An 18606-nucleotide genomic window follows, 5' to 3' on the forward strand; every position below is an offset into this window, starting at 1 on the left:
AAAAACAGTCCCAGACCATTATTCCTCCTCCACCAAACTTTACAGTTGGCACTATGCATTCGGGCAGGTGGCATTCTCCTGGCATCCGCCAAACCCAGATTCGTCCATCGGACTGCCAGATGGTGAAGCGTGATTCTTCACTCCAGAGAACAGGTTTCCACTGCTCCAGAGTCCAATCGTGGCGAGCTTTACACCACTCCAGCCGACGCTTGGCATTGCGCATGGTGATCTTAGGCTTGTATGTGGCTGCTCAGCCATGGAAACCCATTTCATGAAGCTCCCTTTGAACAGTTGTTGTGCCGACATTGCTTCCAGAGGCAGTTTGGAACTCGGTCGTAAGTGTTGTAAATGAGGACAGAGGATTTTTACATGCTACATGCTTCAGCACTCGGCAGTCCCGTTCTGTGAGCTTGTGTGGCCTACCACTTCGCAGCTGAGCTGTTGTTGTTCCTAGACGTTTCCACTTCATAATAACAGCACTTACAGGTGACCGGGGTAGCTCTAGCAGGTCAGAAATTTGACGAATTGACTTGTTGGAAAGGTGGCATCCTATGACGGTGCCAAGTTGAAAGTCACTGAGCTCTTCAGTATGGCCCATTCTACCGCCAATGTTTGTCTATGGAGATTGCATGGCTGTGTGCTTGATTATATATACCTGTCAGCAATGGGTGTGGCTGAAACAGCCGAATCCATTAATTATAAGGGGTGTCCACATACTTTTGGCCATGTAGTGTATATAAATACAGTGCCAACAACTGGGGAGGTTGCAGTGCCAAGTGGACTCCGTGTGATTAATGTTCGTTCTTTCACGAGCCTCGATCTTGTATACAAATATATATATATATATCTCGTCTAATCTAACTTTTAACCATAAATCCCAACTCTCTCTTCCTCATATGTGGCAACATGCAACTTGGCTGGGTGTTGGTACCTCTCACCAGCCATGGTACTTCAGCACAGGACTTCTGTGACTCCATGAGACCGATTAAATCTTGGAACTTCCCAACCCAGATTTCTCCCAATGGCAAATCCTTCCTTCTGGATTTCTCCCAATGGAAAATCCTTCCGAGTTGATGCCGAACTTTCCTGGAAATGTCTCCTGCGCTCCCACTGCTCAAATTTGTTTATTTGATCATATGTTTGTGAGAGTCAACATCTCTCTGGCTATTCTCAGAGCTCTCTCAATGCCGGTGAGTCTCACATTTTACTCAAGCGGATTTCCAGGGACTGCAAGCATCCATATCACTTCAGGGCTGGACTCCGATATCGACTGCCCCTGATGTTAACTCAGCCTGGGAAATCTTCCACAGAAACATTTCATGCACAGATTTATCCCATCTCGTCTTCAGTTATCCTACCCTTCTTCCCTCCCTCTCTTCTTCCCTCGTCTCTTCAGACCTTAACAGTCACAAGCTGGACAAACACTTGGAATTTCTTTCATCCAGACAAATGTCTCTCTCTCTCTCTCAAAAGAAGGTGCGGCAAACCTCCATCGACTTTCTTGACAATCCTCTTGAGGAAGTTAGGTCACTCAAACGACTGGGTCTCACGATCAGCCATAATCTTTCTCGGGCAAACCATATTTCAAAGTTGGTCTCCAAAGTCAGTCGCCGACTGGGCATGCAAAGTCCTTCCTTGACACACCTTTCTGGTCTTGGCACATGACTCCTCTCTGCTTTTGCAACCGCTGCTCTTTCCATGCTTTGTCCACCCCCCAACTCCCCAGGTTTCTGCAGGGCACACACAGTTCACCATCAACACTCTTCTGGTGAAACTACCAACATCCACGCACTCGTTCATACACAACTCTCGTTCAAAGACATACACAACTTGTAAGGAGGATCAACACACACGCGTTCCTTTTTTCCCATCTGTGGAATCAACTTCCACATTCTCTTCAATCTCATCCTTTCCTCCAGGTCTTCAAGACAGCTGTTCACCACCATCTCAGATTCACCCCCATCAAAAACCATATTTTCTACCCCCCTTAACCCTCCAAATACCAAGTCCACCTCCTTACAAGTTTACAGTTTTTCCTTCCTGAGAGTTTCCATCTGTATCCATCTTGTCCATCCCATGTGTCCTCCCATATGCCTCTTTCTTCTCCCATTTCTTGTCTAACTCTCTATTTTATTTTTCAACCCTGCTGTTGGTGTTTCCCCCCTCTTTCTTCTGTTCCTTTTGTTCTGCTGCATCTTGATCTGTGCAGTGTTCTCGCTCTTCCATGAGCCTTGACATTGTGTAAAAAAGTGTTAAAGATCAACTCTCTGACATGAGGTGAAGATTATTCAATTAGTTGGATGTTTTGAATGATCAGTGGTGACTGCTGGGTAACTGAAGGCCCCATCAATTACAGTATATGGTTTATGAAGATGAGACACTTATACGAAACAATACAATCTACCCAAAACCATGGTGTTGGTTTTGGTGTTGGCTTAGCGGTTAGGGTGCCGGCTTGGGATCCTAGGATCCTGGGTTCGAATCCCGGTCGATCGCTGAATTAACGCCAGGGGGGTTGACTCAGCCTGTCATCCTTCCGAGGTCGGCAAATTGAGTACCAGCTTGCTGGGATGAATGATCCCCGTGTGTACCCGGTTTACAATAGGTATACCGTATCCCTGCGCATCGTAAGAGCGTGACCAAGGGTTGGCGTCAGGAAGGGCATCTGGCCATAAAACATCGTCTCAAACAGGGAACCATGATTGTCATGGAGCCCGCAAGGCTAACCCCCGCTCTAGCGGGGAAAATGGCCTTAAACGATCATTCATTCATTCCTTCATTCATTCAAAACCATGTACCTGTGTGTACAATGAAATACTGCACCTTAATAACATTCAGACACATGTTTACAACATGCTTGGATGAGGTGCAGTAGTCACGTGCACGTGAGAAGCACTTGAGAGCATTTGAAAGGTCTCCGCAGTCAAGGTAATGGTCACCCAAATCATCATGTCCTCGCCTGTGGTGGTAGGATATTTTGAGTAAAAGGGGAGGGGACAGAGAGGGGGGCGTTGGTTACAGCTAGAAACGTTAGACGATGTGTAGTGTACGAGTAATACATGGCTGGGAAACTGCGGAATACCGATTTTGATACAGGGGTGATTACTTCAATGTGCATTTTGAATAACGATTTTGATACAGTGAAACCTATTTTGATAGTAAAATTTAAATGCTCGAATGTGTCTTCACGAAGCTAAGTATTTTTTTGTCTTTGAGAAAATCGAAAAATCGAGGTCTGAAGGGGTCTATGGGATTCAATGTGCGTCGAAGTTTGACTCCTCAAAAAATAGCTATTTGCTTTCTTCTCTGAAACTACACACACAATTTGATGACACTTGACCACAACTTTCATCACGCGTGTTGTACCAATGTTTGTTCAGTGGAAAAAAATCAGTGTCTTGGAGGGTGTACGAGAGAGGGCAACACTGCCCCATCCAACGCCCCCCCCCCCCCACACCCCCCCCAAAATAGGTATTTTGTTTGTTGTTTAAATACATGATTATGTTACTATGATTCTACATGCTGCTCTGTCTCCTTACAACCACTGAAATTGGTTTAAATTACCGTGATACTGTTTAAAATACCTTTCGTCGGTGGAGCATACTGCTTTATTCTACCAGGTGAGCCCCTATTTTTTTGACTGACAGACTAAAACAATTACCGCTCTCCTCCCTGTGCATGTGCACTCAGGACGAGATTCTGTACAATTGCCAAATTCAGAGCCAAAGGTACTGCTAAAACTGCAGGTTTGTGTTTCGATTTGTGTTCTACAGTGTTGAAATAATAAGATTCAATTGAAATTAAGTAGTTCCTCGAAGACTGACATCTACAGACAGAGTGCACTAATTGCTAAACCCCACTTTTCACTTCGCGCGTGGGGTAATAAAGAACTAGACATAATTAGATGTCGACCGATATGCCTCCGACCACATTAAGTCTTTACTTACTCTAACTTAAACCTAAAACTTTAACATCAATTGAATTCAATATCTAATTTATACTGTATGTATCATGGTACATGTACTTAGTTTAGTTTCAATTCCTACCTTGACAACATTTTTACCTGACATGATCTCTGACCATTGAACTTTTGATGCTAATATCTGATCAGTTCATCTTTGCATCATAATATACAATGCCTTCAGAAAGTATTCACACCCCTTGCCTTTTTCACATTTTGTTGTGTTGCAGCCTGAATTAAAAATGGATTAGATTGAGATTTTTGGTCAATGGTCGACATACAATACCCTGTAATGTCAAAGTTGAATTTTTCTTTGGAATTTTTGACAAAATAATAAAAAATGAAAAGCTTAAATGTTTTGAATCAATAAGTATTCAACCCCTTTGCTATGACATGCCAAAATGAGCTCAGGTGCATCCAATTTCCTTTGATAATCATTGAGATGTCTCCACAACTTGATTGGAGTCCACCTGTGGCGAGTTCAATTGATTGGACACGATTTAGAAAGAAACACACCTTTATATACAAGGTCCCACAATCGACAGTGCACGTCAGAGAAGAAATTCCACCATGGAGTCCAAGGAACTGTCTGTAGCACTCCGAGATATAATTGTGAGAAGGCAAAGATCTGAGGAAGGGTATAAAACAATTTCTGGAGTGTTGAAAGTTCCCAAGAGCACAGTGAGCTCCATCTTTAGGAAATGGAAAGAATATGTAACTACCCAGGCTCTTCCTAGAGCTGGACGTCCAACCAAACTGATCAACCAGACAAGAAGGACCTTGATCAGAGAGGTGACCAATAACCCAATGACCACTCTGACAGAACTGCAGCATTCCTTGGCTGAGATTGGTGAACCTGCCAGAAGGACAACAGTCTCTGCAACATTTTAACAAATGTAGGCTTTATGGGAGAATAGCAAGACGGAAGCCACTCTTGAGAAAAAAGGCACATGACAGCACGACTGGAGTTTGCAAAAAGGCACATAAACGATTCAGAGCATAAGGCAAAAGATTGTGTGGTCTGATGAGATGAAAATTGAACTCTTTGGCCTGAATGCAAAGCGCTACATCTGGTGGAAACCTAGCTCAGCTCATCATCCATCTAACCCAATCCATACTGTGAAGCATGGTGGTGGCAGCATCATGCTATGGGGATGCTTTTCAGCGGCAGGGACAGGGAGACTTATAAGGAAAGAAGAAACAATGAATGGAGCCAAATGGAGGCAAATCCTTGAGGAGAACCTGCTTCAAAGTGCAAAAGACCTCAGACTGCGGCAAACATTTATGTTCCAACAGGACAATGACCCCAAGCATACAGCCAAAGCAATGGCTTCAGAAGAAGAATGTGAAAGTCCTTAAGTGGCCCAGCCAAAGCCCAGACTTGAATCCCATCGAGAATCTGTGGAAAGACTTGAAGATTGCTGTTTACCAACGCTTCCCATCCAACTTGACAAAGTTTGAGCAAATCTGTAAGGAAGAATGGAAGAAAGTCCACAAATCCAGATGTGCAAAGCTGATACAGACATACACAAGACGATTCGAAGCTGTAAGCGCTGCCAAAGGTGCTTCTACTCAGTATTGTCTCACTGGGTTGAATACTTGTGTGAATTAGATATTTCTGTATTTTATTTTTAATGATTTTGTAGAGATTTCCAAAATAAATTCCACTTTGACATTATGGTGCCTGGTGTTGGGCTAGCGGCTAGGGTGCCAGCTTAGGATCCTAGGATCCTGGGTTCGAATCCCGGTCGATCGCTGAATTAACGCCAGGGGGGTTGACTCAGCCTGTCATCCTTCCGAGGTCGGCAAATTGAGTACCAGTTCACTGCAGTCCGGCTAATTTAACGTTCCTGCCGCCCTGTTTGTCGTAAAAGGCGACAAAAAAAATATATATATATAAAAAAAGGGTTGGCGGCAGGAAGGGCATCCGGCCGTAAAACATTGCTTCAAAAAGGGGACCAACAAAAACAACAACAACCACGGTGCCCGAAAAAGGCCAACCCCCGCAAGGCCTCTAAAGGTGTTTTTTTTTGTTTGTTTTTTGACATTATGGGGTATTATGTGTAGATTTGTGAGAGAAAAAAAAAATCACAAATTTAATCCATTTTATAAAGTTTGGTTTAACTCCAATTACTGGTTCATATTCAATGCAACCACGGCAACAGAATTTTCACCTAATATGACCTCTGACCTTTGATCTCGAGAATTCAAAATCGAATCTGTTCATCTTTGCATCATCATACATACTTGCACCAAGTTTTGACTTATCGCCCTTCAGCCATTCTTTAGTTATTGTGCTCACAAAAACCTTTCACGGACAGACGGACGGGTCAGACTGACAGACACATAGACAGTCAGACAGACAACCCCCCCCAAAAAGATGCTTCCGGCGACTTTGTCAGTGGAGGGATAAAAATCATACCACATGCTGGGATTAACAACCTCAGACGTAACTACACATTAAAATCTGAAGATGCAAAATGTACGCTTCAAATTTTGGAACAATATCTCCACCACAATGGCCCCAGATTAATACAGAGAGAACCTCGAGCAAGCACATATCCTTCTCTTACCGAATGCTCTCCTTGATCGAGTTTCCCTTGTAGTTCTTAAGGTCCGTGTCTAGTTTCTCCAGCTTCAGAAGTGCCTTCTTGCGCTGAGACTCTGCCCAGGCTGTGTCCAATGGAGGGATGTCCGCCTGGGTGGCCCCACCTTCTGCTACATCAGGCAGGACAGATGACTGACTGTTCAAGGAAGAGGAAATCACAAAGAGAGTGATAACAAGTATGAACTAGAGGCAATAAATCACTGGGATTTATTACCTAGTAGGTAATAAATACTGGAAACAGGGTAACTTTCCCCCATTTTCCAAAGCATCAGAGCTGTGGGGTTTCAATTATGCACTCCGATGGTACAATTTTGCATCAAATCACGAGCCGTGACAGCCTTCAAAACACAACTCTCATAAACAGATTAAGACTCCATCAAATTTGTCAAAAACATCAAGACACACTTCATAGCAAACTAATATTGCAACGGAAAAAGGACAGGGACCCTGTGTGGTCCAACCCCGTCCTAATGCCAATGATATTCTCTTCTGATAATAAAATGATAAAAAAGGTAAAATTATAAAAAGGACAGGGACCTTGGGACTCATATTCAGTTCGCCGGTGGAGAGCCCCATACGTTTAGCCGAGCACTATGAGATAAGCTTCTACTACCACAATGGCAATAAACGCCAATATCTAGCGATGTGATGGTTTTTAATTTAAGATGCGCACATAACCTGCACCTGTGCTCCTCTAAATGGATGGTTCTTGCCCATGACAGAACATCAACATGACAAAAGGATTTTGTAGTTTTACTTAGTAATTCAAGGCATGGAGGTAAAACAATGTAATGGAAACAACGATGGCAGTTGAGGACATGCAACAGAACTACAGAATCACAGAATCTTTTTAATCAAATTTGTGTGTGTAGTTTCGTAGGAGAGCAAATACACATTTTGGGGGGCAATGCGCCCCCTCCCCACAGACCTCGATTTTTTAAATATAATGTCGTGAGCAAACTTTGGTACGTCAAGGGTGATGAACGTTGTGGTCAAGTTTCATCGAAATTGTGAGTGTAGTTTCGGAGGAGAGAGCAAATACATATTTTTTTGGGGGGAGGTGGAGGGGGGGGGGGGGGAGGTCAAACCTTAGATTCACTTTGACCCTTGGTAGACCCCCTTACACCCCGATTTTTTTCATGCCGTGAACAAACTTGAGATGCAACATACCAAATATAATTTGTGCCAAGCTTGGTCACAATCCCATCAGCAGTTTTGGAGAAGAAGTTGCAAGTGTTTATGGACTGAGGGACTGACGGCCGGATGACGTACCATCGCAAAGCTCCCCGGAACTATGTTCCAGTCGAGCTAAAAATTGAAAATAATTCAAACCGGAAATCTACCTTTTTTAGGGATATCATTAAGTACACAAACAACAGGCATGGACATAACTAATTTAACGTGTTAAATAAGGTGGTGCAAAAGATGTTGCATCAATGGCGAGAAACTTTAAATAAACAAGAGCAATGTGACCGCTTCGTCAATATGCCTCCGCGTAGTCCTTGCCCGTGACAACGGGTAGATGCCCTCCCCTCATTGACCGTCCTCAAAATAAACAAGGTCGATTTAAATCCCTTCAGCTGTTCTCAAGTATCACTTTTTTACCATACATGACAGGCTTCACATCGATTGGTGAAGCGGTTTCGGAGAAGGTTTTTTTTAAAATATCGTCTTTCAAGCTTAAATATCTGTTCGCTCTCAAACGGATCGCTAACTTGAAAATCACAACAAACCCAATTTGTTATAAATGTTCATCTTTCATTAATCATCCACTTTCTAAACTCCCCCCTTGCCCCTCCCCTCCAAATCTCCCCACTTGTCCCTCCCCTCCGAAACTCCCCCCTTGCCCCTCCCCTCCTAAACTCCCCCCTTGCTCCTCCCCTCCTAAACTCCCCCCTTGCCCCTCCCCTCCAAATCTCCCCCCTTGCCGCTCCCCTCCAAATCTCCCCCCTTGCCCCTCCCCTCCTAATCTCCCCCCTTGCCCTTCCCCTCCTAAACTCCCCCCTTGCCCCTCCCATTCAAAACTCTCCCCAAACCCCTCCCCTTCAAATCTCCCCTCCCATCCATCCCTCCCAAATTCTCCCTCCTCCCACCTCCTTCTCAAAGCTGCCTCCTCCCCACTTCGTCTCCCTTCTATCTCATACCTCCACCTCCCCCAACCTTCTACTTTCCTCTGCCCCCCTCAAACAACCCCTCACTGTGCCTCATCCCATCACCATCAAACCTTTCGTCCTCCTCATCCTTCCCTTTCTTGTAACTCTTCTCTAATCTCTGACACACTATCAACTGCTCTTCCTACCTCCCCCTCTCACCCTTCATCTGACCCTACCCTTCCCCTCCCCTCTCCTGCACCCGATGCTCCCCCTTTCTCCTCATTAACGGTATGGACCTCAAACATCCGGGGCCTTCGCTCAAACCTGATTGATCTCTCCATTCAGGTTGCTTCTGACAATCCAGCCCTGATCTGCTTAACAGAAACTTTCCTCCTTCAAGATGTCTCTGATTCCTTAATATCTCTTCCTGGTTACTCCCTCCTCTGGTACGATATACCTGAGCCTCGTCCTGGTGGTGGGGTGGCTATCTTTATCAAAAACTCTCTTCCTCACTCTCCCTGCACTGCCCTCTCTCCACCCCACCCCCAGGAGTACCTCTGGCTACGGCTTCCTCTCCGCTCCCACCTTTTGTTCATATGTGTTCTGCACCGTCCTCCAAACAGTGATGACTCCATTTACATTTCGCTGTCGGACAACATGGACCAACTTCCATCAACTCATCCAAACTCTCTCTTCCTCATATGTGGCGACTTCAGCTGTCATCATGCCAGCTGGCTGGGTGTGGGTTCCTCTCTCACCAGCCATGGCACCTCAGCAAAGGACTTCTGCGACTCATTGGGACTGACACAATCTGTCAATTTCCCGCCCCGGATCTCAGTCAATGGAGTATCTTCTCTTCTGGACTTGGTTATGACTAACTTCCCAGCAAATGTCTGCTGCTCTTCTTCTGCTCCAATCGGTTCTTCCGATCATGTGCTTGTTAAAGTGGACATCTCTCTGGCCATTCTCAGAGAGCCTCCTCAGCGCCGACGAGTCTGGCATTTCACTCAGGCCGACTGGCACGGTCTGCAAGCAGCCAGCAATCATCTGGACTGGTCTCCCATCTCAACTGCCTCTGACATCAATTCTTCCTGGGAATTCTTCCAAAGCAAACTGCTCTCTCTCATGCACAGATTTATCCCATCTCGTCTTCAGTTGTCTTACCCTTCCTCCCGTCCATGGTACACTGAATCTTGTGGTGAGGCAGTTGCCCTGAAACAACTTGCCTTTGCCTCTTGGAAGGCAAATCCAACTGAAGGCAATCTCAGTTCCTTCCACCAAGCTCGAAACAAGTATGTGTCTACCCTCAGGAGTGCCAGGAAGCACGATCTCTCCACACTCAAGATTGAACTTCAAACCTGTCTCCTTCCTCCAAATCCTGGTGGCGTCTGGTCAAATCCGTTTCTGGTGTTTGTTCCCCCTCCATCCCCTCCCTTACCTCAAAAGGCTACACAGTTGACACCGCACGTGACAAAGCCGAATGCCTCAACTCTGTGTTTGCCTCAAAATCTTGTGTCCCAAACTCATCTCACTCTGTTCCCACCTTTCCCAGTCGAACCCAACTGCTCCTGGACTCTGTGTCCTTCTCTCCTGACAAGGTGAAGTTTTTATCAAACCTCGACCCTGATTCTGCAACTGGACCAGACGGCATCAGCCCATGGGTCCTAAAATCCTGCTCTGCCGCTCTATCTCACCCTATCTCTGTTCTTTTCACCCTCTCTTTTGCTCAAGGTCATCGCCAGCATCTTGGAAATCAGCAAACATTACCGCTTTACACAAAAAGGTGCAAAAACAGATCCTTGCAACTACAGACCAATCAGCCTGCTTCCAATTATCAGCAAAGTCATGGAATCCATCATTGCTTCGGATATCAAATCCTTCCTCTTCTCCAATGGCTTGATCTCTGATCATCAATTTGGATTCAGACCAGGTCATTCTACTCTGAACATGTTGCTTCTGCTGTCACAACAATGGATGGAGGTCCTCAATGCCAAACAGGAAATCAGAGCTGTCTCACTTGACATATCACGTGCCTTCGATACGGTCTGGCACCCAGCTCTGCTCACCAAACTCTCCTCCTATGGTATCCATGGAAATCTCCACTCATGGCTTGCGGACTTCCTCTCTGGTCATAGGCAACGTGTGGCCCTGAATGGATTTCTCTCATCTCCCCTTCCTGTTCTGGCTGGAGTTCCCCAAGGTAGTGTTCTGGGCCCTGTGCTATTTCTGGTCTTCATCAATGATCTCTCCGACTCTCTGGAAAATCCTCTCTATCTCTTTGCTGATGACTCCACTATCTGCCGCTCCATTCCTCATCCCTCAGATCAGCAGTCTGCAGCCGCCTCACTCTCTGCAGACCTGGACAAAATCACAGACTGGTCAAACAAGTGGAACATGTCTTTCAATCCTGACAAATCTCACACTCTTACAATCCGAAAGGACCGACTGGAAAACCCTCCCATATACTTTCTCAACAATCCTCTCCAAGAAGTTCTGTCGCTCAAGCTTTTGGGTCTCACTATCTGCCATGATCTTTCTTGGGAAAATCACATTTCCAAGCTGGCCTCCAAAGCCAGTCGCCGACTGGGCATCCTCCCTCGTGCGAAGTCCTTCCTTGGCACACCTGAGCTCCTCACCACATACAAGGCTTTCATCCGCAGCTCAATGGAATACTGTTCCCCCCTCTGGGCTGGTGCTCCTGCCTCACACCTAGCTCGGCTTCACGCTGTTGAGGCCAAAGCTTTCAGAATCATTGGAATCTCCTGCGATGAAGTTAACTCCGGAGGCCTTTCACTCACTCACCGCAGGCAGGTTGGTGGTCTTTCTGTCTTCTACCGACTCCTCTCCGGCCTTGCTCCCCCAGCTCTCTCTGTGCTCTGTCCCCCCAATATTCCTTCAGGTCGCACAAGATCTGCCTGCAACCCTCTTATGGTTAAACTGCCAAAATCTTGGCTCTCTGCTCACCTTCACTCTTTCATTCCCCTTTTCTCCCGCCTCTGGAACAAACTCCCCCACTCCCTTCAATCCCACTCCTCCCACCAGGTCTTTAAAACAGCTGTTCACCACCATCTCTTATCTTCCCCCATCCAAAACCTTGATCTTTTCTACCCCTGCTAATTCACCCCAGAGTCCTTGCAGTGTTCATATGTTTTATACCTCTCCCACCTCCCCCCAAGTCCTCCCGATGTCCCTGCTCTCAAATGTTGTGTTTGTGTCCTTCCCCCTCTCTCCCCATCTTGTCTGCCGCTCCCCTTCTTTTTTGTGTTTTGTGTCGGTTTGACTTTTTGTGTGATTAATGTTAGCTCTTTCACGAGCCTCGATCTTGTATACAAAAAAAAGGAAAAAAAAGGGGAAAAAAGCTTATATGGTTGCCAAACCACAAGACATATGACATCAAAAATGTATGCTTTACAAACATGACATTTGTAAAGTTTCGCATCAATAGGGTAAGTGGTTTCTTAGATATAACTATTTATTATTTTCCTTCAATTCAATATGTCTGCCACACCAGGTGACCAATTGCACTTTTGTGATCAACTTTTAATCACCATGCCTAGTCGATGACACACGTAAAGTTTCATCGCTTCCGTGATTTGGGAGATGTTATTTTTAGGGATTTAGATCAACTCCAATATGGCTGCCAAATAATGTGACCCATGATGCCACAAATTTACTATTTCAATACAAATTGCTCATAGATCATGTGCATGCAATTTCAGATTTTTAGGATAAGGCATGATTAAAACATTTATGGCTGCTACATCACTTCACCGATGTCATAATTATCATGCTTTTTTCCCCCATTGGGAATACTTGACAATGTGCCAAGCTTCAAATTTTTCCATTCAGCAGCTTCCGAGAAAAAACATTTTTAAATTCTTTGTGTTTAAAACAAAACAAAAATGAGACAAAAATTGAACTCTGCCTTGAATGAAACGCGCTACGTCTGGCGGAAACAGAGCACAGCTCATTACCCATCCAACACCATCCCTACCATCAAAGGCGCTTCTACCAAGTATTCTCTCACTGGGTTGAATACTTGTGTGAATTAGATATTTCTGTATTTCATTTCTAATTATTTTGTAAAGATTTCCAAAATAAATTCCACTTAGACATTACGAGGTATTTGGTGTAGATCAGTGACAAAACATTTCAGTTTAATGCATTTTTAATTGGGGCTGTAACACCAAAATGTGAAAAAAGCGTACTTATAGACGAGATCAATTTTATTTGCATGAGCGCTAGGCCTATAGAGACCACAAAATAATTATTGGTCTGGGTTCCAGACACCCATGACAAAACTTTTAAAAAGTCTTTTTTTAATTTTTTTTAGATCTGGACAAATAATAGTAAATATCAAAAAAAGGAGGTGGCCATCAAAAAGGAAGCAGGTGGGGACAAGAAACAAATAATTTATTTTACTTGGCCTTATTACAAAACAATATTAATACTTATAATATCCCCCCTCCACAAAGGATTTTTTTCATCATTGGACAAACGCTGTGTAAACGTTTATAAATAGCACATCGTGACGTTTTGTGGGCACCCCAAAAATATTATAAACCACAAACACGTATTATTACCTTTTGAAACAGTCGCTACTGCTGTACAGTATAACACAAAATGGAAAGGGAGGAAACCCAGGGTGGATGCAGTTACCAAGCAGCCTGCTAGCGCTTCCCAAGCCTGCCGTTCCTTATCAACAGTTTTGAATGGAGTACTTCCTTGGATGCTTCAACCACCAAGTGAGCGCTCTATAAGAAACTTGGTAACCGAGCACACACCCAATGTTCTTGAGGCCTGAGCCTAGATCTACTGTAATCTATATATTCCAGAGAGGATAATAACAAGAGCATTCCTTCCGCTCCAGTATGGAGTGGGTGTACTAGATAAAATAAATGGGGCAAAAATAAACACAAGAGCGAAGTTGATGACTCGCCATCTCAAATCCCAATGCTTCCCACCAAAAGCAAAGTTCAGAGATGGCAAAAAGTTCAATTTCAAATTTCAAGTTAAATTATTTTCCCCATTTTGACCCCTGTGACCACAGGTCCCCACTCCCTGGGGCATGAAACATTAATTATTTTGTTGGCCTCATCGTTAGGGTGGTGGGCTTGGGATCCTAAGGTCCTGAGTTCGAATCCCATTTAATTAACGCCAGGTGGGGTTGACTCACCCTGTCATCCTTCCGAAGTGGGCAAAATGAGTACCAGATTACTGGTTTGACAGAGAAGAGTAGCAACCCCCATCTATACCACACACTTACCTGTATGTAACAATGAATTGCCCGAGGCAATGTGTGTAGGCAATGAATTGCCCGAGGAGACTCGACATAATCATCAGCGAGGAGACTTGACATCACTTTAAAATGCGCTGCAATTCCAATTTTTGGTATTTGAACTTTTGATCCCACCCCAGGGGCAGGGCCAAAAATGATACTGCTCTTGCACCTTCGTACTATGCAGTGATCATAACTACCAAGTGTGGTGCATTTCTGCACAACCGATTATGAGGAGATAGGGTGACAGATGGACAGACTGAACCAATTCCAATAACCCCATTTTTTTTCAAAAAGCATGGGGATAACGACAACGAAGTCGATGCTACGCCATCACAAATACCCACACTTCCCACCAACAGCTAAGTTGAGCAGAAAGATGGCAAAAAGTTCCACGAGCAATGACTCAATATCAAATTTTGAGTGAAAAATATTTTCCCGTCTTGTCCCCTGTGGCCCCAATAACCCACCTCTTGGGGATAAACCGAGTCAAATCCAAACAAATCGTTGCATATTTCATCGACTCCCACCCCAATGTTGACTGCAGATACAGTTTCATATTGAAATGTTTAAAATGTGCCTGTAATTGCATTTTTTTGGTCATCAACCTTATGACGCTGCCCAAAATGACACTGCTCTCACACCTTCTTACCTGCTTGCCATGTGATGATCATATCAACCAGGTTTGGTAAATTTCAGAGCCTCTCTTGCAAATTACAAAAGGTGCAGTTATGAAACTCTACATCCATGAATGGGGAAGGGCGAGAACACAAAAAGAAGAAGAATTTGCTCCAAGCACTTGATCGGTGACCATACAAAATTTAATTGAGCCTTGATAATGTTATCGACCAAACAACTGAGGTTGAGGTTTCAGCCGGAGAGGCAGCGAGATGAGGTGAGGTGCACAAGACTGTTATGGTGAATGCGATTTGACTCTCATATAATAAAAACAAGAAGAATGACACCCGTTAACTCCAGCAGACGAGATGAAGATCACAATCACCTTAGTGCAAGGGTCAGCTTGCGGTGCAGCTCCTCATAGAGGTCTACATTGAAGGTCTTCTGCACATGAAGCAAAGCTGCACGCAAAGCCTCCATACGTAGGAGAGGACAGTGTTCAGCCACGAAAGCAAGTCTTTCAACACGCATCGGCCCAGCGTACCCTGCTGCATACCCCTCCAGATCCTGCAAGGATCACAAAGGTATCAACATAGAGGAGAGAGGAACTTTAGTGAGGTGGACCAACAAAGCAAGGAAAACATGGTGTATGGATGTCTTGGTGTGTCAACTGTGACAGGTACAGTGGCATAAAATATTAATTTTCAGGAGGTGCTGGTACAAGTACCAAAGATGGGTTTTCTACGGTGTAGCTGGCATCTGGTGGTGCGGACGGCTCCTCCTGCGGGTCTACGTCCATATGCATTGGTTCCACCGATGCCTGCAGACATCGTACCATGACATTATATAAAACTAGAAAGTAGAATTTGATGCGAATGCGTCAATGGATATGCCTCCACCCATGTTAGATGTCAACCCACTGATAAGTTTGATCTCAATTAAAAGTCTCAATTTGCAGAGGTTGTGTGCGCTCAACAACCCATTCTGCTTCACATTATTTTACATCGTCACCGCTCTGTGTCAGTTCGCTCCCCAACATCTCCTACAAATCTGCGTCCTTCCAACCCCACCCCTTCCTATGTGTCCCACCTCTTAATGTCTCCCCTTCCCCCCTTTCGGCATACCCTTCACCCCACCCTCTCCAAGCTTCCCCCTCACCCAAACTCTCCAAGCTTCCCCCAATTCACCCCTCAATGCTTCCCTCCGAGCTTCTGACCTGTTCCACAACCTCCCAACTCCCCTCCCTCGTTCCTTATTGTGTGGATCTTGCGTGGATGTATGAATTTCACAACCCAGATTTCTCCAAATGGCAAACCCTCACTTCTGTACTTGGTGATAACAAACTTCCCTGTAAATCTTTGCTGCTCTTCTTCAATTGGTTCATCTGATCATATGCTTGAGAGTCAACATCTCTCTGGCAATTCTCAGAGAGCTGACTCAGTGCTGGCGAATCCAGCAGATTGGCAGGGACCACAAGCAGCCATCTCTCTTCGGGACTGGTCTCCCATATCTATTGCCACTGATATTAACCCTGGGAATTCTTCCACAGAAACCTACTCTCTCTGATGCACAGATTAATCACATCTCATCTTCAGTTATCCTCCCCTTCTTCCCAAAAGTGGTACACTGAATCCTGTGGTGAGGCAGTTGCTCTGAAACAACTTGCCTTCTCTTCCTGGAAGGCAAATCTGACCAAAAGGCAATATCTGTACATTCCAAAAACTCCACAAGTGTCTATCCACACTCAGGAGAAACAGAAAACAACATATTTTCAACCTCAACATTGAGCTTTAGAGCATGTCTCCCTCCTCTAAAACCTGGTGGTACCTAGTCAAGTCTGTCTCTGGTGTATGCTTCCCTTCCATCCCTTCCTTCACTTCATATGGCACCACAGACTACTCGTGAGAAGGCTGAATGCCTAAATTATGTGTTTGCTTCCAAATCTTGTGTCCCAAACACTCACTCTCTGTACCCAACCTTCCGTCATACCCAACTACAGTCATGTGAAAAAGTAAGTACACCCCATGTAAAGTTTTGACTTTTTCAACATATTTCAACATACAGCTACTTGATCTTCATTTCAACAATATTGACAGATAAAGGTGATATCATATAACAAATATCATGAAACATTTACATGTTGTAATCCATTGTATAATTTAAATAAACATAAATGCAAATTTCGCATGTGGAAAAAGTAAGTACACCCTTGGCTCTAATAGGTGGTATTGCCCCCTTTGGCAGAAACAACCTCAAGTAGGCATTTCTTATAACTGTCTACCAGTCTCTGCCATCGACTGGGAGAAATGTTTGCCCACTCCTCCATGCAGAATTATTTCAGCTGTGCGATGTTTGAGGGGTTTCTTGCATGCACAGCTCGTTTCAAATACCCCCACAACCTCTCGATGGGATTTAGATCCAGGCTTTGACTTGGCCATTCCAGAACCCTCAATTTCTTTCTTTTCAGCCATTCCTTGGTGGATTTACTGGTACGTTTAGGGTCATTGTCATGTTGCAAGGTCCACCTTCGGTTGAGCTTCAACTTTCCGACAGATGGCCTCACATTATCCTCAAGCACCCTCTGGTACAATGAAGAATTCATAGTGGATTCTATGATGGTGAGCTGCCCAGGCCCTGATGCAGCAAAGCTGCCCCAAACCATAATATTTCCACCACCATGCTTTACAGTTGGTATCAGGTTCTTGTGGTCAAATGCTGTCTTTGGTTTTCGCTAAACATGTCTTCTGGTACTGTGGCCAAATAGCTGTACCTTTGACTCATCTGTCCAGAGCACGTTGTTCCAGAAGTGCTGGGCTTTGCCTCGGTGTTCATTGGCAAACTTTAGTCTTGCCCTGATGTTCTTTCTGGACAGCAAAGGTTTCCTCCTGGCACACCTCCCATGTAGATCAAATTTGTGCAGCCTCTTTCTAATGGTAGACTCATGCACTTTGACATCAACAGTGGCAAGAGCTACCTGTAGGTCCCATGATGACATTCTGGGGTTCTTAGAGACTTATTTCAGCATCTTGCGGTCTGCTCTCCGGCTGAACTTGCTGGGGCGGCCTGGCCTGAACAAGTTGGCAGTTGTTTGGAATCTTCTCCACTTGTAGATGATCTTCCGGACAGTCGAATGATCGATTTCAAATTGTTTGGAGATCTTTTTAAATCTCTTCCCAGACTCGTAGGAATCTATAACCTTCTTTCTGAAGGCCTCAGAGAGCTCTTTGATCTAGGTATGGTGACGCCGCACACTTCAACAACAAAGAGCAAACCAAACGAAATGTCTGAGGTTTAAATAAGACAGGTTCCTCCAAGATCCTCTCCAACGATGTTCTCATCATTTGCACCTGAGCTGGTGCACCTGATTCTAATTTTAGGTATTTGAAGTAGTGATAAATGTAGGGGTGTACTTACTTTTTCCACATGCGAAATTTGCATTTATGTTTATTTAAATTATACAATGGACTACAAAATGTAAATGTTTCATGATATTTGTTATATTATATCACCTTTATCTATCAACTGTTGAAATGAAGATCAAATAGCTGTTTTTTTTTTTGTTTGTTTTTTGTATACAGAGTCGAGGCTCGTGAAAGAGCTAACATTTATCAAACAAACAAATCAAACAAACAAGCAAACAAAGTATATAAAAAGGGGAGCAGTCAACAAGATGGGGAGAGAAGGGGAGGTAGCACACAAACACAACATTTGAGAGCAGGGACATCGGGAGATGTTTTTGGAGGGAGAGGGCCTGGGGGGAGGCAGGATAGGTATAAAACGCAAGGACACCAAGGACTTCCAGGAAAGAAGTCAAAAGTCACCTAATGTTGAAATATGTTGAAAAAGTCAAAACTTTACATGGGGTGTACTTACTTTTTCACGTGACTGTATATCTTTCGCACCAGAGATGGTGGGAAAGTTTCTGTCAACCCTTGGCTGACACTGGACCGGACAGCATCAGCTCGCTTGTCCTAAAAACCTGCTCTGATGCTCTTGCACATCCTAACTCTGCTCTTTTCACCCTGTAATTTGCCTTCAGTCATCTTCC

General features: G+C 44.5%; 1 protein-coding gene across 18 annotated transcripts in view; it reads right to left on the reverse strand.

Moving 5' to 3' along the window:
• Nucleotides 1-18606, reverse strand: part of LOC137418304 (COP9 signalosome complex subunit 1-like) — a 90267-nt gene that overhangs the window by 53725 nt on the left and 17936 nt on the right. For all 18 annotated transcript variants that reach the window (XM_078775579.1, XM_078775587.1, XM_078775580.1 and 15 more), the window contains 4 exons: nucleotides 15286-15378; nucleotides 14944-15125; nucleotides 6535-6705; nucleotides 2824-2959 (listed from right to left, as the gene is read on the reverse strand). In XM_078775579.1, coding sequence (XP_078631705.1) covers nucleotides 2824-2959; nucleotides 6535-6705; nucleotides 14944-15125; nucleotides 15286-15378 — 582 coding nt within the window. The remainder of the gene's footprint in view (nucleotides 1-2823; nucleotides 2960-6534; nucleotides 6706-14943; nucleotides 15126-15285; nucleotides 15379-18606) is intronic.

This window comes from Myxine glutinosa, chromosome 4, assembly GCF_964187855.1.
Source record: "Myxine glutinosa chromosome 4, kmMyxGlut1.1, whole genome shotgun sequence".
NCBI lineage: Eukaryota > Metazoa > Chordata > Myxini > Myxiniformes > Myxinidae > Myxine > Myxine glutinosa.